The sequence below is a fragment of the Diabrotica undecimpunctata genome, chromosome 8 (assembly GCF_040954645.1).
Source record: "Diabrotica undecimpunctata isolate CICGRU chromosome 8, icDiaUnde3, whole genome shotgun sequence".
NCBI classification, from domain to species: Eukaryota; Metazoa; Arthropoda; class Insecta; order Coleoptera; family Chrysomelidae; genus Diabrotica; species Diabrotica undecimpunctata.
Genome location: NC_092810.1, coordinates 55,357,103 through 55,381,350, shown reverse-complemented (window position 1 = coordinate 55,381,350; position 24,248 = coordinate 55,357,103). Strand labels below are relative to the sequence as shown.

At 33.1% G+C, this 24,248-nt stretch overlaps 1 protein-coding gene across 1 annotated transcript in view; it reads right to left on the bottom strand.

Annotated features, from left to right (window-relative positions):
* Nucleotides 1-1,112: 1,112 nt before the first annotated feature.
* The window catches only part of LOC140447577 (solute carrier family 35 member C2), a 61,743-nt gene continuing 38,607 nt past the window's right edge, over nucleotides 1,113-24,248 (bottom strand). The window contains exons 3-6 of the mRNA XM_072540304.1: nucleotides 23,527-23,599; nucleotides 11,481-11,733; nucleotides 8,940-9,115; nucleotides 1,113-3,315 (exon numbers count right to left, since the gene is read on the bottom strand). Coding sequence (XP_072396405.1) covers nucleotides 3,022-3,315; nucleotides 8,940-9,115; nucleotides 11,481-11,733; nucleotides 23,527-23,599 — 796 coding nt within the window. The 3' untranslated portion in view covers nucleotides 1,113-3,021. The remainder of the gene's footprint in view (nucleotides 3,316-8,939; nucleotides 9,116-11,480; nucleotides 11,734-23,526; nucleotides 23,600-24,248) is intronic.

Here is a 24,248-nt window from a genome sequence, read left to right as displayed (position 1 = left end):
ACTCAGTTTTCAAGGCTTAAACTATTAAATCTTTTTACAAATATAATCCCTATAACAGAGGTGGCCAAAACGTCGCCCAGTCTACCGCAAAGCTTGTAGCATTTGTAAATTCCTTGATATATATTGAAATCCCCTCGTATATGTATTAAAACACCGAAGAATATTTTCAATGTATTTCATTTCCCATCGGCATGTGTAAAAAAAACCGAAATAATATTTCGATCTCTTTGCGTCGTCAAGTAATATAAACACGTCTTTAAAAGTTTGTTTATGTAAAACAGATGTGTATTTCCTTTTTATCCTTTTGATCGAAACCGCCTTAAGATATTTTTCGTCGTCAAATGAACGAAATATTCCAAATTATATGTTTTGTTTATACTAAATTGGGAAGCGAATGAATCGAATGATTTTTAAGAATCAAGTCACCCTCGCGGAGGCGTTGTCAGAAACAGCTGCTTCTAGCGTTTGTCCAAATTTCACGTCGAATTTGTAAAGTTTTCTGATTTTGTCCCTTTTCGTGGAAAATGTGTAGCAGTGTAAAGTTGATAGTAGTAGTTTAATGAGTAGTTGCAATCTGAGTGAAATTTTGAAGATAACCACATGTTGCCATTGTGTTCAGTTGTACCTGTTCCAGTCTTTTAAGGAGACGAGTTTTCCAATGTTTGTGTTCCAGTGCTAGCTTCCACCCTCATTTTCTTACCCTTGGTCGTTGTCCCAGTCTATAGATACAGTTTTTTGCGTGGCAGTGAATCTCCAGTTCCAACCTCAGAAATGTAGAAAATATGTAAAGTAAGGAAATTTTAGTGAAATCAAGGTAACTTTTATTTGTTTTAAACTTTCAAAGTAAAAATAGACATTTTTTTTAATAATAATTGCTTTCATACAATTTAAAAATATTGTAATAATTAAAATTGTAAATTTTAGGGTGTGGCCATTGCTTTCATTTTATTTGTTCTCTGTTATAAAATTTAATTTTGACATACGGCAACTGGCAACTAGCTTTATTATTTTTTGACATTAGTTTGTTTCGTTTTTAGAAGGTTAACCCCTATACATGGTTTCATTTAAAACAAACGTTGAAAGACATTTTCTAACAAAAAAAACTTACAATGAAGTGTGAAACTTTTAATGTAATTGGTATAATAATTTCTAAAATTACGAAAATATCCAAATAAATATGCAAAATTATTCAAAATGATTTCGAACCTATCATCAGTGATACCTAAAAGTAGTTAAATCCACATGTGTTTTATGTATAATTACTTACTTGAACCTTTTGCAAAAAGCCATTTCCAAAATGGTATAAAAACCGTTTGATTTACATTTAAAATGTTAAAGAAATTTTAATTAACCGACATTAACAACTTAAGTTTATTTAACACTTTAAATGTAAATTGAAATATTTTTATACCGTTTTGGAAGTGGTTTTTTGCAAATGCTTCAAGTAAGTAATTATACCACATGTTTTATATATATACCACAGTTTATATATAGTACCACAGTTTTTTGTTAACAGTCAAAATTTTACCGTTTTTCATCAAATTAAAGTGGAATTTATCGATGAATGGACAGAAAACATTTTGAATAATTTTGTTATCATTTTGGATATGAATGTGATAATACACTAGAGTGGGAAAACGTCACACGGGGAAACGGTAAAATTAAACTAGTCACTCCAAAAGAAGTGTCTAACGAAATGAAAGCAAACATGAATTCCAGGAAAGCACCAGGGTTTCATTTAATTACTGGGGAAATCTTAAAACACTTCCCTAGAAAAGCTATAAAGCTGACATATATTATAAATGCCTCATTCAGATTAAGATATATTCCCAAAATATGGAAAGTAGTAGGTCATGATCCTTAAATCTGGAAAGCAACCAAATACAGTATCATCGTACAGTACCATTTCCTTACTACCTGTAATTTCGACCCTATACAAGAAGCTATTGCTGAAAAGGCTGAAACCTCTTATATATGCTAAGGCTTTAATTCCATTACACCAATTTGGGTTTCGAAAAAGTCATTCAACCATCGACCAAGTCAATAAAATAACGGATATATTATAGAAGTCACTAGAAGACAAGAAAGTTGCGCAAACTTTTGATAAAGTATGGTATGAAGTACTTAAATATAAATTAAGCAGGATTTTGCCGGCCGGTTCGGCAAAGTGTGCGCGTACCTTAATTCCACAAGGTTTGTAATGGGATTAATAGAGATTATAGTTGTAAAAATGTTAAAAAGTCAAAGCCATAAACACACAATATCTTTACTTGCACTATCACTTTAAATCCTTTTTTTCCCAGTAAATTATATAAAAACTCTACGCAAATATTATGCAAAGCAGTTAAGTAAAAATAAATTAATATATTTTTAAAATTACACGAGGACGATAACATGATAGCCAAGCAATCTCTATTCAAGACCAAATTGACTGTAAAATGGGTATAATCTGTATTTTTAAACCTACCCGTTCATACTCACAGTCTGTAAAAATATTAACAATACACATAGCACAAAAATTTTATTTGTACATTTCAAACGCAGACGAAAATTGACGAAAGTTGCTAATTAACAGACGACCAAAAGCGGTATCTTGATTTAATGGCAGATTTTTAGGTAATCTTGATCCTAGATAAACTCAATCTTGCAATAGTTTTACTTTTTTTTTGGAAATCATTTATTTCCCTTTATACATTTTGACTTTTGTGTGATTGTCTGGTATTGTGTGGTACTTGGTACTAAATTAATTACGTATTTTTACAATGAGGTAGAAGAGGTAATCTGTTTAACTACGTATATAGATACCATAATCAACACAATTAAGTACTGAAAATATGCAATATTTAATATGAAAAATAGATATCTAAAAAGTAGCTATTGCTAAAAATATTAAAGTTCCTTAAATGTTTCTGACAAGTAGATGTTTATTGGGCATACTTTTGCCAATTTTCTATATGCGTTTTATAATAAACTAAAAATCGGCTAACTGAGACAATAAGTCTTATCTGTATAATCACAACACTATCGACTGCTTCTTCGTCTATTCAGAATATCGAATAGTACTTCAGTATCACTCCTCTCATCTTCGCTTTCACTAGGACTCTCGTGCATATCTTCTTTTATCAAATATTCTCCCATGTCGTTGCTTTCTACGCTTTTCTCGTAAGGACGACTTTGGTGCCTCAAGGGTTGATTCTTGATTTTATGGAAAACATGGAATGATATTCCACACAAGCAGGTTACCAAACCTGCTATGTTTAAGGGAGATAGTTGATCGTGGTTCCATTCTACAGCTATGACTAGTTGCAACACTTCCTGTAAATATATTCAAAACATTAGCAAGTACAATAAAGAAAGGTAGTATAATACATTATTAAAGACCCGAAAATTGCTTGAAATTGTGCCGTTTGTTTGTCCGGCGATAACAATTGAAGGAAAAGTCTTAGGTCCTTGCAATTCAGTACCTACGTCAGTTCCACTTGGTTCGACGAAAAACCCTCTTAAACTTGGTATCCAAGAGGGTTAAACAGCACCAAAGTTGCAGATAAAAGATCAAAGGATTTCGGTACGTTCAAAAATTTTGTCGCGTCCTTTGATACTCCCTTTTATCGGCTTATTATTATTTTTTGTTGCGAAAAATACCTTTGTTGACAATTACATACATAGTAAAAAATAAGTCTAAGTCTTTATATTTCATTTATCAGGAAAGGCACGTCATAGTTAAAAGCGTTTGCATTAAATACATAGAAGGAAAGTTGTATTGTTGGAGATGTTTGACCAAATAGCTAGTGTCGGAAATCTCACCCAATATGATGTATATAGGAATATATCGTAGAGTTGAAACACTCGAGATCAACGGCAACTTTATTTACAAAACAGTAACAATAAGTGATACATAATGAATGAATGCTCCTGGACAGAGTAGGATGGAGAACAGAAATTGTTCTCCTTTAAATAATTGAAAATCAGAATGTATATTTACAAACGTTGGCCGACATTTCGTTAGTAGCATCATAAATTAACATATATACTAATTCTTATTTTTTCTATCTTCAAACATATAGTTTTACATAACAAAACATAAACAAAAAATTATGGACATAATGGTACGATTCGGTGGCCACCTATTCTGTCAACTTAGCTCCAAATAATTTTTTTCTGTAGGAAGATATCGACAATGAAATGTACGGTCATCTTTATGAAATAGCTTAACATGTAGAAGTACCTACATAGACATGCCGGGAAATATGGGAGGATCATTTTTATAATCGTTTAGGAATTTTTGAAGCTGACATTTTCTAAATCTTATTCATTTAATAAATATTAAAACATTTTTTGAACAATTCATAACACAGGTTTGTAAAAAAAATCTTTTTAAAAGCTGTTGTTGTGATGCGCTAAATCCAAAAATGAACTCCGCTTTGCCGTAGTTCGTCACGTCTTTTCACAAAATGAATATCTGCTTTTTCCAATGGTATTACTTGAAAAGAGATATAAGTAGTACATGTCCCACTGTAGTATGCGGCAGTAGTCTGCTATCATTGATCTGCTCCATTTTCCTTAAGATCTTCTTTTCATCTCCCTAGATATCCCGATGGAAACATTCTCACTGTTCTTCACTCACAGTATCCAAAATTTCAGGAAAATAGTCGAGGTAAGAGTGGAGAAAATGTACCTTTAGGATCATGAAACAACCAAGTCTTTCTCCATTTCTCCACAACATTCTTAAATGCGAAACATTCTTCTACCTAGAGACCTGTCATGGTGTTGGCAAACTATTGATCCCCTAGAAGTCTTCTGATACCAGGCCCAACAAATACACCTTCCTTCAATTTCGCCTCCGAGAGACTTGAAAAAATAGTTTAACCAAGTATTTGAAACATTTTCCGTCTTTTGGAAGAGATTTGACAAACTGCTTCATAAGGCCAGCTTTATATGAAGGGGAACAAAGAGAATTTTTTGGTGGTACCAAGTTTTCTTACAGAACATCGTTTTTCCAACTGTAAGCTCCCTTGGCTCCCAACTCGCTAATGACCAGTGATTTTTCGGGTTTGACTGTCCCATTGACATAAAAAAAAACAAGACAATTTGGTGTACCCAGCTTGTTGCTCAAACAGGATACATAAGATTTTCAATCAATAGATACTTGCCAACCATAATCTTTACATTTCAGTTTTTGAAACCCCAAAGCCAAGGTCTCATAGGTATGGAAACCACCATTATGTACTAAAACTACTGTTCAAAGCTGGGTTTCGATAAGATGGTAAAGAAACGCCACTGAGTGGATTCATACTGGATGTTGAATTAAACCATCAAATCCGTAATACCATTCTTCTTCTTACTGTGCCGTCTTCTAACGAAGGTCGGCGATCACTTCTTTAAACGCTTTGCAACGTGAAATATCTGTTCAACACTGAGGTTAGTTTAATCTCTGATATTTTTTAGCCAAGATTTCTGAGAATTGTGCTCATAAGTTTTCCGCCATGCTCAATTCGTCTTAACACTTCTTCTTTTGAGACTTTTGCAGTACAAGGCCTATATAGCCACATTTCGATTGACTCAATTTTTTTACGGATTGGGCTTTCAGAGTCCAAGCTTTTTCTATTCTAACCTTTATCTCCTCATCTTGATCTAACTGTAAGTTTATAATTGCTCCGAGGTATTTATACTTGTCGATCCTATCTAACGGTCTACCCTCCAATGTCAGATGTATGTTGTCAACAGGGGTTTTCGAGAGCACCATGTATTTGGTTTTATCTATATTCATTGTTAGTCCTTTAATATCAGTTAAACTAGAACGCAGAGAGTCATGGCGAAATTAGATCTAGAATTGAGCAGGCCAGAGCAGCTTTTAGAAGGATGTCCAAGGTATTATGTAACAGAGACCTAAAATTGGCATTGCGGATCCGCCTACTTCGCTGCTACATATTCTCGGTCTAACTTTATGGTGTTGAGTCTTGGACTGTAAATAAAAATGATCTAAATCGCCTTAAGGTTTTCAAAATGTGGTGCTGTAGAGGAATTTTAAAAGATTCTTGTGTGGAGAAGATTCGTAACTCCACAATACTGGAACGTCTCAGCAAGACTACTGAGATTATAAAAAGCAAGAAGAGAAAGCTGGAGTACTTAGGATATGTAATATAGGGTCCCTGCTACAAAATATTATGCAAGGGAAAATAGCAGGCAAACGCAGTCCAGAACGAAGAAAGACTTCATGGTTGAAGAACTCGCGAGATTGGTATGGTATTAATACAAGCATGCTATTTAGGGTGTCAGTGAATAAAATTAAGATAGCTGTGATGGTAACCAACGTTCTACGTTGGATGGTAACCAACGGTACATGAAGTAGATTTTTAGTCCCATCTTTTTGCTTTCTATGTTTATGATTTCTATAAGAATTTGTAAATCGTCGTCTATATTTTCTGCCATGATTGCGGTATCGTTTGCTAATCTTATGTTATTAATTATGCTCCCGCCAATCCTTACACCTTCAGTTCTTTCCAATAATGCCTCCTGAAATATTAGTTAGGAGTATACATTAAATAATTGTGGCGACAGCACACTTCCCTGTCTGACTCCTCTTTGAAATCTACTTGGTTTGTCAGTCTAACCAAGTAGAAATCTACTTGGTTTGTCTCATTATCTTCCACCCGTACGAGCCCCGTTTGAATGTAGTATAGATTTTTGATTAAATTAATATCCTTATATATGTGTTTCAATGCATGTATGAGTTTACCACGTTGAACTCTGTCAAACGCTTTTTGGAAATATATATATATATATATATATATATATATATATATATATATATATAAAATATGAATATGTTCTTATTATATTTCCTGCATTTTTGTAATAGTACCGTCATTGCGCATAATGCCTCTCTTGCCTCTATATATATACGCTGTTGAATAACTTTGAGTAGTATTTTTAAAGTGTGGCTCATGAGACTAATTAACCGGTATTCATCGCAAGATTTAGGATTATTTTTCTTGGGTAACGGTAAAAAGATAGATTTTAACCGTTTATCAGGAATTTGACCGTCGTAGTATATTTTATTAAATAATTTAGTTAGACACTGTATATTTTCGTCATTCAAGATTTTTAATATTTCTACTGGAGTTTCATCAGGACCTGGCGCTTTACCTCTTTTTAAGTTTTTAATTGCCTCTTCCACCTTTGATATTAGAATTTGTATATTTTCATTAGTTGGTAATGGTTCATTTATTTCATACTTATCTGTAAATAAGTCCATGATGTATTTCTCTTAAGTTTGTTGTTTTCTTCTTCTGATAATTGGAGTTTATTATAACTTGTGGTATTCTCTTCCGTGTATTACCCGTAATTTTTTTCAGTTATTATGTAGGTTATGTGTGTCGTGTTTCATATTAAATTCTTCTATTTCTTTGCAATTTTCATCCATCCAGCGTGCCCTAGCTTCCTTGATACCATTACGATAAACTATATTTCCTTCTTGGATGAAGTAAGGCACAACATTCTTTTCACGATAGCAAGCAAAAGACACTCCAGGTAGTAATTATTTATTAATCTTGATTCGGGATCCAAGCAACTCAGCAGCTTCTTTGAGAAGAGTCAAACCTTTACCAGATCATTTATCTCTTCCTGGGAGAACAATTCTGGTCTAGAGTCATTTTCAAAGTCTGATTTGAGTCCTGATCGTCCTGAGGTTGTAATCCACCTTCATCTGAGTCTGGTATCTCTCCTAACATAATAGTGTGCTTTGGCACAGATTTTTCAGCACAATGAGGAAGGACGAATACTCGAGGAATATTGGACATGAAATATGGTTTGCGTTGATTTTGAGTTGAACGCCTTGACATTACACAAGCAGAAGTAGCAGTGGTCACTATTATTCCTTTGCTTCCGCCATACCGTAGGTACTCCAAAGCGGAAACTTTTCTTTTTACCCTTAAACCAGTTTCAAAGGTCCTCCACACGTAATTTAACAACTTTATGAGGAGCTCAAGTTTTAGTCTAAAGTATGCAAAATACGATATATTCACAAAGTCTGTTCTATGGAGTTATAGAGTGAATTTTCTCGAATTAGGTGGATTTATACACTCTTGCGAGACCGTGTTACGAACTTGATTATGTAAATAAAATTATAATAATATCAACTGATAAGTCACTTTAAAAGAGAGGAAGAAGAAAACTGAGTAGGCAGCGTGAGCATACATAGTATATATACCGTGAGTCAGCTACCGAGGCGCACTTCTGCGCAGCGAATTCGCGCAGTGTATAAGATGAAGATAGTTGGATGGTAATTTCTCATATGTGATGAATTTCTGTTTGTACAGCCACAGAATATCTCGGACATATTACACGTGGAGAGAAATACACCTTGCTCCAACTGATTATGCAGGGAAAGATCCAAGGAAAGAGAAGCATAGGGAGGCGTAGAATGTCATGGCTGCGCAACCTGAGAGATTGGTACGGATGTACATCAAATGAACTTTTCAGAGCAGCCGCAGCCGTCTCAAAAGTCCGAATAGCTATGATGATTGCCGACCTCCGCCGCGGAGATGGCACTTGAAGAAGATAGCCACAGAATACGATGTTCTGTGGGTTTCAGAACACCGAGTGCAAGATGTTATGGCTTAAACAAGGAAAAATGGCCTAAATCTGAATTGACATCTGAATGAAATGACATTTTTCTTTTTGGGTGCAGATCTGTATAATTATTATTATTTTAAGATCAGAAATTTCTTAGAATTATTTTTTATTTTCTGTAGAACTACTTTTATTTGAGCTACCAGAGCGATTCAAAATTAATAAAGAAAGCAATGTTTGGAAAACTAAAGGGATCTAATGTTTTAGTTTCCATTATAATAGAAAAACAAACCAAATAGTTGCTTATTTTAGAATTTAACATGTTTTTAATTGTAATAATCAATGCTGTAAAGGAAAATTAAACTTACCTTAAAAATTCCTGCTATTGCTAAAGTTAAACTAGAAGTATAAGTTACCACCGTAACTTCAGTAAATTCCATGAAAAATGCAATAAATGCACCTAATAAGACCTTCAGAAATTGTCTAATAAAATTTGCAGAGTCGTCGCAACCCCAGAGATGACAGTTTTTTATTGCATTTGGACCTGAAATATTATAAGCATTTAAATCTATCTATATAAAAGGCTATGATGACAGTGACAGGTCAGACTGTAATTCCAGTCAACCAACGGCGCCATCTAGGAAAGAAATATGAACTACCATATTTCAATCATATTTTGTTCTTGAAACGATATGTTTAATTAATAATACTGTATTAATTATATATTAATATACTTAATAATGAATTTTAATAATATTTTTAAGGTAGAATTTATTATAACACTTTACGTTATTTAAAATTTAAAACCTAGCGCTATCTAGGAAAGAAAATCTAAACTACCGGCATCTGACATTTCATGCATATTTTGTACTTGAAACGATACGTTTAATTAATACTGTATTAATTACATATTAATATAAATAATAATTAATTTTAATAATATTTTTAAGGTAGAATTTAATTAAATTAGTTCGAAAATTGCTAAAATATAGGTTACTATTGTAAGGTAAGATCAATGACGTATAATATATATTTATTATATGTCTCTGGATAAAATAAACATACACTTACTATAAAACTATAATGACGTTTAACAAACGTCAACGCTTTACCAAAATAGAATAAAATAACAACTAAATAAGATTAAATAAAGGTAAATATGTAGTATAAAATAAAATTACATAAATCAAGTTGTGTTATGCTACAGTGTTATGTAGAATTAAATAATTTTTTGAGCGTTTTGTGGTGGGGATAGAATAGTTCATCGGACCGTGACGTATGATACATCATTGGAAAGGAGAGGCTGTAGCGAATATATTGTGTTTGGTCCGATTGGGGCGTGTGATACTTTAAATGAAAGAAAAAGATATCACGAATATAATAAGATAGAAAAAACAAAAACAAAGCGACTACCAAAAGGTTACGACTACACATTGTCTTCATTAATAATGAACGTATAGTTACATACGAGTTGTTATAGGGCACTATGCATAAAAATAGTTTAACTAAAAGACAAATTTTGATTTATTGACTTAAAGAAGGCCTCTGGCTGTATACAAAATAAACAACTAATCGAATCATAACATGATAAAAAAAAACAAACAAAGGACCTAATAAAAGGGCACTACACAGTATCTTCATTATTGATGAATGTATAGCGACATAGGAGATATCATAGGGCACTATGGATAAAATAGATTTACCATTAGACAAATTTTGATTTATTGACTTACAGAAGGCCTCAGGCTGAGTACAAAATAAACAACTGATCGAATCTTAACATGCGACATTGCAAATAAAAGGGGAGGATAAAAACGAATATATTTAGATAGAAAAAACAAAGAGAGTACCAAAAGGGTACTACACATAGTCTTCGTTATTATTGAACGTATAGCGACATATCACATGACACTATGGATGAAGACATATTTGCTTTCTATATAAAGCATAAGGTAAATTATTGACTTGAAAAGGGCGTCCGACTGATTACAAAATAAATATCTAGCCTAACACTAGCATATGACACATAAAATCAAACGACGTGAGACATATAGTACACATAATGTATATAGCGTGCCATTAATATATATACATATATATACATATATATATATATATATATATATATATATATATATATATATATATATATAATAAAGCTTGAGAAGGTCGAGGCCCTCTAAGGGCTGTAGCACCATGATGATGATGATGATGAAATATAGGGTATAGTAAAAAAAAACGTGATGTCAGGTCAGAAGTGCACCAGCTCATACTTTATATTGACTTGGATTATATGCAAAAAGTTTATTATTTTAAAAATTTAATGACTAAATGACAATTGATTGGATCCCCCGTCGCATGCGACGGGTAAATTTACTAGTATATGATTCTATGATGACTACAATTCGCCTGATCCTTATTTTCATTCGTTTTGATCTTTCTCATCGTTTCGTTATTTGTAAGGTGTTCTATATTTCAATCGGCGGAATTGTTCAATTCTGGTTTATTCTACCAGCGACATCACATAGGCCAATTCGTTGCAATCATATATTAAATTCAAAATTTCTCCATGGCTTCTGTTACTACTTCGCTCCACGTTCCCCGGTCCAGTGCTTGGTTTTTTTTATTTTGTTCTTTTTAATGTTTTCCTAATAACTTGATATTTTTGTCATTTTTTTTTATTTCTCTCCATTTTTGTCATTATATTGCACAAAGTAATAGTATGTATTTCCAAATGCCCAACCACTTTATACCGTGTGCTTTTATGTATGTTGTTTCTTTTAACATCAATGCTTCACTTGCATGTGCATCTGCTAATAATACAATCTGCACGTCAGATTAAAGAAGATATCAAATAATATATAAAATAAATAACATATAAAAGCTAAAAACAAATATATTTAGATTACCTTCTATGAATATCGCAAACGGTAATACAGAAAGCAACATCCAAGGTTGCATATGGTATATCATGTCTACAGGATTGTTCATACCCATTTTTGACTTTTGTAATAAAAGTTGTACGCACGTCCATCGAATCCCGCTAGCTACTGACGCCATTAACAGCAGCGAAAATCCTATTATATTGAATTGTGTAGATTTGTAGGTAAATAATATTAGTCCCACAGTTATCATCAAAACTATACAACATAGACTCCATGACTAAAAAAAAATTGAAATTTAGTACAATTTGGTATGTATTTATTTTCTACGTACAAATAGAGTACATTAAAAGTGATCCTCTTTACGTGCTGACTCAGTTATTTATTTCAATACCAAATTTGATATATATATATATATATATATATATATATATATATATATATATATATATATATATATATATATATATATATATATATATATATATATATTCAAAAACATCTAAACCCCATTCCATCCAAAAAAGAAACCTTGCCGCCGGATTAACCCAAAATCTTTCTACCTTTCATTAAAGGTGTCACTGACAAGATCGGTAGAACTCTTCTTCCTCTAAACATCAAAACCATCTTCACTGCTCACTCCAAGTTGTCCAATCTCGTCAGATCCGTAAAAGACTAAATCCCCAATGAAGACCATGGTGTCTACGAGATAGCTTGTTCTAGTTGCCCACGTACATACATAGAACAGACAAACCGACGAATCCATAACCGTATTTATAAACATACTATATCAGTCAAACATTTCGATACTGCTTCAGCCCTAGCCGAACATCATATTGAAACAGGCCACAAAATAGATTTTGAAAAAGCAAAAACCGTCGCCCCCAATTCGCTCCTTAAAATCAAGAATCATCCGTGAAGCTATCGAAATTGAAAAACGGCCTAACAGCTTTAATACGCGCGATGACGCTAAACGACTACCGGCAACATGGCGACCCCTGCTTCAGCGACCTCCAGCCCACACCGCTCAGGCCACGTCAGCTTAGACCACGTCAGCGCATACCGTTCCCGTGCATACTGAGAGTATAAAAGCAGCCACACAGGGTCATACCAACCGTCACTCGACACTGAGGAGTAGGCAGATTGAGACCTCAGTGCCGTTTGACGGTTCTTGTATTTATACAGAACAAGATACTGGTACGTCACGAGTGAGGGGAGTAGGCAGATTGAGACCCCGAACTCGAACGGAACCGTATCACTCTTGATAATGGCTCCAAAATGGGTGCCGAAACGTCGAGTTTTCAATTCTCAACGCGGTTCTTCCCGAGAACTTAGTAATTTTCACAGACATATATATATATATATATATATATATATATATATATATATATATATATATATATATATATATATATATATATATATATATATATATATATATATATATATATATTTAATCTTTGCAGATAAGTTTCGGTACCCATATGGGAGCAAAGATTTCTCCTATCATTGCAACTTACGTTATGGATTATGTATTAGACTCAGTCATTCCTTTACTATTCTTTAAAATTCCATTTATTAAAAAATATGTTGATGATATCATTTTGGCTATACCCAATGACAAGGTAGATGAACTATTAGATACTTTTAATGGTTATGACCCCTACATCCAGTTCACTATAGAGAGCGAAGATGGTAATTGGTCCGTCCCCTTTCTCGACATAAGGATGATCAGGGAAAACAACAACATTAAAATATATTGGTATCAAAAACCGACCCATTCTGGTAGATACCTTAACTACACTCATACCATAATAATTCTACAAAAGTCAACTTAATCAAACAGATGAAAAATAGAGTAATAAAACTATCAGATCCTTCATTTCATACAAAAAACCTACAAATTCTACAGAAACTTTTTATTTCAAACGCTTATCCAACACCATTAGTGAATAAGATTTTGTTTAATACTATCCATAACGAAGATATTTCACCTTCCTTCGCGACTAACAATGCTGATCCTGATGTCTTAAGTGGGAACCCAGTCTCGGATACTCCAATCAATAAATATTTTTCATTACCATATTTCAGAGATATCACTCCGGGGTTAACAAGGATTCTGAAAAGTGTTGAAAATAGCTTTGGTAATAATAATAACAACATTAAACTTAATGTGGCTTGTAGATCAGCCCTAACAATTAATAATCTTTATTCTAAGATAAAAGATAAGACACCCATGGATAGGCTTAATAAGATTGTCTACAATATTCCATGCCTCTCTTGCAACAATTCCTACATCGGCCAAACATCTCAATTATTGAAATCACGTATTACACTACACAAAAGTGATTCTCGACTTCACCCTGACCGTTGTGCATTAGCCAAACATGCTAATGCATGCTAGTGCATGCGTTCTGGCTAAAACAGAACCTCACTTTTAAACTTTCTAACAATCAAAAATTTAGTTATTGCCGACAATTCAAAGAATTACCTCCTTTTAAATGTAGTTACATTGGGTTTTTCGATTAACCTTGAGTAAACCTTTGCGATTTAAGTTCAAAGCTACCATACATTTCAAACCTTAAAAAAACTTTTTTTGCACATAGTAACAAAAAACACCACTATGTTACTAGCAAAGTTTTTTAATATTCTAACTCTACAATTCTAAGTTAGGGTAAGATCAATAATGTTTTTAATAGATAATATATGGTAGCTAATTATAATTTATTCTCTTTCAGCCCTGAAGAAGCCAAATTAATTCTCTTTGGCGAAAACGTTCGGCGAAACAATTGATACTCATTAGAGTCTTTCTTGCAGATTTCCCCAATATTTAAGAGTTTACTATATATATATATATATATATATATATATATATATATATATATATATATATATATATATATATATATATACATACATACAAAGAAGAGTCAGGTCTCTGAAGGGTCGACCTGAACGTGGCTCTTAACGCGGTGTAAGTATAAGGTACAATATAACAAGAACATCCACAAGGAATCTACGTTCCTGTAGTTGGCTGTATACCATATATTAAAAAATTAATTAAAACCCTTTGTAAAAGGTATATATTGAAAAACCCAAACGGGCTGTGTTAGACAAAACGTTCTCGGAATCCATCATTCCATCATCAGTGTCTAGGTGTCACTTTAAGTGACAGTGTCACTTTAACATCCTAATCATTTATAAGATATACTGTTAAACAAATGTAACTAATTATTTGTTAACGGGTTTTTACCCATATATTTAGTGGCTACATTCATGTACTCCTAGACACTGATGATGGAATGATGGATTCCGAAAACGTTTTGTCTAACACAGCCCGTTTGGGTTTTTAAATATATACCTTTTACAAAGGATTTTAATTAATTTTTTATAACAAGAACAGTTATTAAAAAGTTTTTTAAAATGCGGAACAGAAGACGAAGAGCAGAAGAAGATAAATTTGATTTATTACTAAATGAAATAAGGAATAAAATCAGACTTAAAACATATAGAGGCTATTAAAAAGGAGATGCAAGAAATGCGACAGAACTTCCAGGATTACAAACATGAAATAAAAGAACTAAGACAAGAAAATAAAATACTGAAAAAAGGAAACGAACAAATTAAAAAGGAAAATGAGAAAATACACAGAAAGATTTGGCAATATTTAGAATAAGAGAATGTTAACTTGGAAAAGGATCACTACAGGAGCAATGCAACCAATTTATGGCAATAATGTTAGAAGACTCTGAGGTTTCCAGAGCAACAACTAATACATCCACGGAGGAAGCCAAGCTACCTGGGGAAAGTAATGCCAAACGTTTAGAACGAGAAGAAAAGGTCTTGTCTTTTACTTTTGAAAGTGGTTGTCCGTTTTCTAATACATTATATTTAACAATATTTATATATAGTCAGTCCCAAACCCTTCTTTCAGTGCGTCATAGTTGATCGAATTCTCTCTAACGCATTAAGCTAGAAGTGACAGAAAAAAAACGTGAGTCTGTGATTATTATACATAGAACTTAGAAAATTATGTATCGTCTACAGGTATTTGCATATTAAAGCGAATTCTACTTACCGATGTATAATTGGTTAGAGTTTAGAATACGCTAAATAGATATCCAATCAATGATGCGCATAAATATAATTTGACGCAGATGGTCTCGATCGTGACAGTACTTTCACAATGTCAACTGATAAAATGATAATTGTCATTCCAGGTTAGTATTTTCAGACATTTTACAGTGAAAATTTAATTTTGTATTTATTGTCATAAAAATATTTTAGATATGCCGAGATATACCGAAAAGGAACAAAAACTAATATTAAAATTATTAAATTATTTTCAATTAGAAAAAGAGGCTGGGAAAACTTTATTACCAGTTTCTGCCGTTCATTAACCAATAACTATGAACATGTTATTAAGACTCGTGTATACAGAATGTTTAGTGAAGGTTTGTATCAAAATATAGTTTGCCATAACCTACTGAAATTTAAATTTTAAAGCGTCTTTAAATTTTTTCTTTTTCATTTTAGGCCAACATGTTACCCTTCATACCAAATTCAAGTTGGACTAAACACTCTTAGAATGGTTAAAAGGAAGACATATTATACGTGTTTCAACAATCATGATGAAACTTGAATTATTGGAGATGGTAAATCTTAGCTAATTAAGCACTTTCCTTGGAATGTATAGAATAGGAATTATGACAAACTGCCGTTCCAATATAATGCGCAATAAAAATTTATATACAGGACGGGACCTTTAATATGTAAACTAAAAAGCAATTTTGTTTGTTAAAGTTTTTATTCCATATTAAAAAAAAATAACCTTTTCACATTTAACCGATTACGATCCTGTAACTGTCAGATGTAACTAAAATGTCATGCAATAATTCTCGACATTCTTAAAATCCTATATGACGTCAAAATTAGTGACCCACTGAAAGAAGGGTTTGGGACAGACTGTAAGTAAATTGTTTAAATAATCTAGTCACAGAAGGGGTTAAATGCTTTATCAATGATAGTTTTTTATATTGATTATGAATTGGCTGTACTGCTCCGATATCAGTGGGACCGTTAAAAATGTCCTAGTTCAATATTAGTTTTTTGAGGATATATTTTAGGTATCCATTATTTCCAAAGATGTTCAATAGCTAAGTTACTGTTCATGAACTTTTCGTCACTAATATGCCTTAGCCTATTTTTCATTGCAATTACTGTAATAAACTTTTGATGGGTAGGGTGATTTGAAAAATTGTTTAAATATTTTCCAGATTCTTCTTCTTTCCTTCACTAGCACGTGCATCGGAATACACCCGGTGATAACTCCTAGCGCCTTTTGCTTGGTCCATTGAGAACTATAGCCTCAATCTTACACGCAGCCAGTTCTAGGTGATGCATTTTCATCCATTCCTCGACGTGGTCGCATGTACGCTGTGCACCGAAGATAAGGTCCTGCTGTTCCGCGATACTACCAGCATAGCGAGGTCGTCCGCAAATGCGAAAGGGGTTACAAACTCTCCGTATTGTTGGCTCACAGCCCCGTCATATGCCAAGTTCCACAGAGAAGGCCCTAGGACCGACACCTGCGGCACTTCAGCCGTCACGTCAACCACCACTCCTTTGTCTACCACAATTTCCCTCTATGACAGACAGTCCGAAACCAAATTCATCAAGTACCTCGGACATCTTCTCTCTCGTAAAGCCTTCATAACCTCTTTCCATTTTAATATGTGTTGAAATCATCACCACATCCACCGTACTCCTGTTTTGTCTGAAACCGTAGTGTCTGGGACACCGCCCTCCTGACTTTTCCATGACTGTGTCTATTCGCCCTCTTAGAAGCCTCTCATATACTTTACCTATGCACGACAGAAGGCAAACAGGTCGATACTTGTATTCCCCCTTTGGGAGTAGCACGAGCCTCGAGATCATCCAATTTGCCGGAAATCGCTGAGTTTCAAAAGATTTCAAAACATCCCATATTCAAACAGTTTTTATATTGGTTGAGATACGTAGTCCATGTTTCACGGGAACTAACAGGCAACTCGACCAATTTTTATCGTATATTACTTCACTTCATAGTCATATTGAATTTACAATAGAAACAGAACAAAATCAATCCATAATTTTTTTAGATTTAAAAATTATCAGACTTAAAAACAAACATGACTTCTCCATATTTCATAAAGCTACCCATACTGACACTGGCAGTACTGGCAGCCTATCATAGTATGTTACATAGATTAACAGAAATTCCGATTTCAAAATACAATTTTGAGACAGAATTAAATATCATTAAGCAAATAGCCTTAAACAATGGATACAACGAAGAACAGGTTAATAAAATTTTAAATCAAAAACTACACAAGGAAGGCCCTAAAATGAGTATTTCCACAACCAGAGAGAAAACCCAGTACCTTCTGCTCGATTACATATACAGGCAAAATATCAAAAAAATAGCCAAACACATAAAAAAGAAAGGAATAACACCTGCTTTCAGAACAAAAAACGGGTGTGGCAGTCCAGTGGGACTGCCGGTGGAAGTTACACTTCTATACACGCATTCGCCGTTACAAATTTATTTGGGAGTCAATCTGCACAATCATTACAGTTGTAATTCTATAGGTAAGACATAGCAGAAAGAGAAATATATGTATGAAAGGAGTTGAATGCAAAAAATTTTTTACACATACTCTGCAGTAAAATTCATTGTTTATTTTGTTATTAATATAATAATACAATATAAATTAAACTGCAATATTCATAAGTATTTAAAAATGACAATAATATACATAAAAAAAATACACTGGAATACAGTGCAACATAATTCCATAAAATAATACAATACAAATTAAAATGCAATATCCATAAGTATTTAAAAATAACAATAATGTAATAATATTAATAAAAAAGTCCTCCCCGACTGGGAATCGAACCCCAGTCTCCCGCGTGACGGGCGGGGATACTGACTACTATACTACCGAGGACATGACGCAAATGTATTTCAAAATTGACAGTTCTGGATCATACAGTGATTGACAGTAATTTATTGAGATTATTATCAATTATTATTTTGAAATACAAAAGACTAATATAATTATGAACATTTAATAAATAATACAAAACATATCACATAAATAATAATATTAATAAATATTTGATTATATGTATAATATTATATGTATATATATCTTTATATAATATATATATAATATTAAATTATATATACAAAAGGAACATTTTTATATTCGGGAGAGGAAGAGAGAGAAAATATATCTTCTGTCTCTCTCTTACTCATTATCTTACATATGTAATGATTTCACAGATTCACTCCCATACAAATTTCCAACGTGGAGCGCGCGTATAGAAGTATAACTTCAAAAAACAACTTAGACAAATATATTAAAAACAACAAGAGCCAAAATAAAAAGCACTTACACAGTGGTGTATACAAACTTAAATGTGGCGACTGCCCAAAAACTTACATCGGTCAAACGCACTTCACCTTCTACATCATAATCATTCTTTTAGTGACGAATTTCAAATTCTTCACATTCAAAATAAAGGCCTTAAGCTATCTTTGTTAGAATTTATGGAAATTAACAAATTAAAAACACAGATATAATTCTGAATGACCAACTTGAGACAAAGAGTTCTCCCCTCCTCAACCTATTTCATTAAAGACTATAAAGTGTATACGCATGCCAAAAATAGATCACTTGAGTAAGGCACTCTGCCGAAACAGCTGTAGTGAAAAGATTTTATAATAAATTTTGTGGAAGTTTTGAAAACAAAGTTTTCAGTGTATTATTGTTACATAAAATAAATTTCCATCAAGTATCGAATCCATCAATTATATACGTTTGTTATTTACTATGCTATGACAGAATATTTTCTCGACGAGGAAACAAACAAGGTCGTTTTAGAAAATGTTCTCGTGTGCGTTGCTTATTACTCCTTCCTATTTTTCCAAATTTTGTAGGTAATTTCGCAGAAATTCTGAACATTTTCTATTTTTCGACACTATTATAGTTAGTGAAGTAGTTTATTATTTAGTTCTGCAGTTATATTTGTAAAAAATTATTATAATGAACGGTATGCTTGTAAACAGATACAGTGATTTATTAATAACTCTCAGTGCCAAATGAAGTTTTGAAAACGTGGTTCTCAGAGTTTTTTTTACACTGCAAATGTTCATTTAATAATAACATACAAAAATATTAAATTATTATTTGCCATTCGCAGTTAATTAAGTATTTCTAAAAAAGTCTAATTGCATTTCATTTTTTTCATCATTTAAAACACAATTTTATAATTTCGATTATCTTTTAAATGCCGCAACGTTTATATATTTGTGTAATACACATGTTTTTGTGGTGAATATAGACGAAGGTTCAGTTTGTTTGTCATGAAAACTAAACATGCCTTATCATATTTTTATTGACATATTATGTTTACTGATAAATATTAACAAGCTAATCGCAAAAATGGTCATTATTGTTGTTACGTGATTGTATAAAAATAAAAAAAGAATATTAACAGTATTTTTTGGGATTCTCATGTAAATTTTTAAAATAGTAGAAAAAATAAACAGAAACGAATCAATAATCGTAATAATAATTATCGCAAATAATAGAGTACTTTTCTTTTCCCGGACTGTTGGTATTCGCCTCTCGGTTAAGTTTAGTACTATTTGAATTACCGTGACCAACACTATTTCTCTGCTCCTGAATAAGATACCCGAAAGTTGAGAAAAGAAATTACAGCGAAACGTTGAGAAGTGCCCATATATAGGTCGACCAAAAAAGACGAAATAAATGAAAATTCATTGTATAAATTAAAAGTATTTACTAAATTTTGACAAAATATATTATTCACTGACGACAGAAGCTTCTCAGTGACAGAATGTCATCAATAGAAGTTTTGTGGGTATTTATGTTTGTGCGTTTTTCTTAATTTCTCGTTTTTTTATAGCCTATAAGAAATCATCCCAATGCTTATAGTTTGAATTGTATACAGTATCAAATTTATTGTAGAAAAGATATCTATATCCCTGAGGCTAAATCATATGATAAGATTTTATATATGGAATATATCTCTTTAGAAAAAGGATTAACCTTGCACCTCAGGGTATATTTAAAACTTGATTTACTCTGACCAAGACTGCATCCTTTATCAGAACAAAAATCACATCACGTAGCAACGCGAAGAACTGGTATTGAATGAAATAAAAAGAGAGCATCTTTCATATCAGCATATTACCGCTCGAATAGGCCAATGAACTGCAGATAAAATATAGGCTTATTCATATCTGTTTTTTTTTTCATTGGAAGCTATCTGCAGCCTTTGGGCTTAATGTGTTCACCTTCCATATTATGTTATGACACCCATTCCAAAATGATTTTACCCTCCATATGTATTGTCTCTATATATTGCTTCTGCGATCCAGTACTTTGCAGTCGCACAAAATGTGTTTGTCACTTTGTTGCATAATATGCAGCTTAGATCTCCGTTGAATAATCCCATCGTAATCATATGTCCTTTTACTGACACATATCCAGTTCGTAACCCCGTTATTATTTTGAGTTGCTTCCTGTTCATTTTGCCAAATTCTACAGCTCTCTTTTTGAAGGTCTGAGTTATAAAACTCTTCCCATGAGTTTGTTCCCAGTATTCTTTGGTGTTTTCCTCGAATCCAGCGTCCTACTCAGCTTCTGATTCTTCTCTCTTCTCCTGACAACCAAACAAGTTTTCCACTATTACGGTCCGCTAGTTCTTCGCGACATTCCCATACCAGTTTGGATGTAATACTTGGATTGGCAAGAGCTCTCAAGGCTGCCTGACTGTGTAGATGTTTATCATATTGTTTATCCTTGCACAATGCAGGATTGCATAGATCTCTGCCTGGAATGCAGATGTGTACTTTTCCAGTGGGACTGAACTGTGGTTGTTCCTATCACCACTGGATTCCTGGTCCCGAATCATTCTCAGTTTTTGACCATCTGTATACCAGTTGTGTCCATCAGGGCCACATTATATCTAAGGACCATGTGGGGATCCTTTTATAATCATGATACAGACCCGCATCTAACTGGAACATTGTCTAGACTTCTTGCTGTCTATCTTCGCCCATTCTCGATTTTCCCTTTACTATGTTATGCAAGGGAGGAAGTTGCAATAGAGTTTTCATTGCTGCAATTGAAGTGCTTCTCACACGTTATGCTGAAGCAAGCTAGTCTTTGAACCTTGCTTGGCTTTAACATTGCACTTTTTTGTTGTACCTTTGAGTCGATAGTAACTCCGAGATATTTTACCTCTCTCTCCACCTTCAAAGTAATAAATGAAGATTTAATGGTCCTATGCTAATGTTTGTATTCTTGTGAAGATTCCTATTTTAGACTTTGAGGAATTATGCATATTCCTATCCCTCTGGTCCATATTAATACTACATTCAAAGCCTGTTGCATTTTATTCCTGACTCTTGTGTTAAACTTGCCTTGTACTAGTAAAACAAAGTCATTAATATAGCCCAAGAGTTGATGACCTTTTCTGTTGTGTCCCAATCAACCCATCCATAACCAGATTCCACAGCAGTGATAATATTACTCCCTGCGGGCATCCACTGGCAACCTGTGCTGATATGATCTCACCTAGCAACCATACTCAACCATATCTTGGATGACGGCAAAGCATTAATCTCAGGCGGCACTCCTTGAAGACAACCAAGTGACTCCAGAAATATTTTTTACTCATCCATTATGATGGTATAAGCTGGTATAGGGATCCATAATCCTGGCATGGGTATCATGAAGGAATGGAAGATGTACAATAAGCCAACTGAATGTTCGAGAATTTATGAGTTGTATGAATATATGAATATATATCTTAAGTATTTGAAAGAACCACATGAAGAAATATTTTTTGAACGAATAATTTTCCCTTTAAAGCCAGAAGTTCTTTTGTCGTGTTAGATTTTTTTCATCTCAATGCATTTTGATTTAGCCATAATGACAATTTAAAGTAAATACCAAAAAATATTTGGCAAATTAAAACAATGTAATATTTTATATAACTTCTTTTAATGCTAGTAGAAAGACTAGTATTAATACTTACTATACTTTATTAAAGGACCTGAAATTTTAAAATCTGAAGTTCTTGATGCCATAAAATCAGCCAAAACCAAGAAAACAACTGGATCAGACAATATCCCAAATTAACTACTGGTTAAATATGTATACTACTGGTGGTATACTGAGGAATGGCTAATGTCTGTTTTTATAGCACTTGTGAAAAATCATCGAGCAAAAGATGAAAAATGCAGATTAATTAGTGCGATGACACATTGACAAATTTTTTTCTCGTAGTTCAGGGAAAAAATGCAAAAGGTACTTTTGTACCTTTTTTGTGAAGTGAAAACCCAGTTTGGCTTTAGGAATACATTTGATATCCATGAGGCACTGTTTGCCTTAAATATACTTCCCCAAAAGTGTCGAAACATATTTATGTAGCTTTCATCGATTACGAAAAAGCTTTTGATACGATACAGCATGCAGGGATGCAGTCTATCTCTGATGTTATTCAATATCTGCTTAAATGTAACTTTTAAACATGCTTGACAAGATACAAAGGTTGAAGTGAAAATAATGGAGAACTGATTAATACTATTCGATATGCTGAAAACCGGGAACAACTCACCAATGTAATTGCCAAAGTTAGGGGAAGTTGATATGCACTGATAGGCACCTAAACAACCACACAAAGCTACTCCTGGTAGTTCTGGATGTGGTCATGAAAGCCACTGGTTACATTAAAGCTACTTTAGGCAATGGGATTCGTGTTAGACTATGTCACAATAATGGAACATATTAAAATCGCTTGCTTTATATTGCATTGGGTAATAACACTACATAGTAACTATTTTCCGTAAATATATAGAAAGTTCATATTTGTGTTTTATTTTTACTCTTAAAAAATAGATCGTTATTTACCCTTTTAGTTACTACTTTTAATGTCTAAATACAAAGCTACAAGCACTGTTAATTAAATAGTACTATTATGGTATACTAACCTTCTTTTCTAATTTCAGAATAATGGCAAATATCAAAATAAATACTATAGTCGTTGATTTGGTCATTGTGTACCTAAAAATTATATACTATTAACACCTGGATACAATACAATAAGAAATATGAACAAATTTATTGAAATAACAAATTTATTGAAGTATCATATTCGAACAATTCACATTTACCCTAATTTCCAACGTTTAAAATTTCAGTTTTTAAATCTCTGGCCGTTATTACATCTTCGACATCTCCAGGACCATCTTAGTCTACCTCATTTTCTTCTAGTGGGCAGAGTTCATTTTTCTACCTTTCTATCTTTGTTGCCCATCTATTTTCAGCAATCCATAGTCTTTTAGCTTCAGATGTGTCTAGATTATGTCTAGATAAATTTCCATTTCTCTCTAAATATCTTTGTTCCTCATCCTATCAAGTAGTGAGCTAGCAACGTTGTCTCCAAAATTTCATTTCCATGGCCATATCAGCATATTACGCCACAACAGTCCGCGTAACTGTCTAGTAGCTGATCTTGTTTGGCCAATACTGGAATGTATGTCTTCGTTAGTTCCTACTTTTGATATTATTTGGACTGCCAAGTATTTAAAGGCTTCTCTTGATTATGTAGTTCCCATTTCAATTTGTAGGCTTTCTAGTTTTACCTTGCTACTAAATACTCCGTTTTTTTAATATTAATTGTAAGGCTCCACTTGGTGTATTCCTCTTCCAG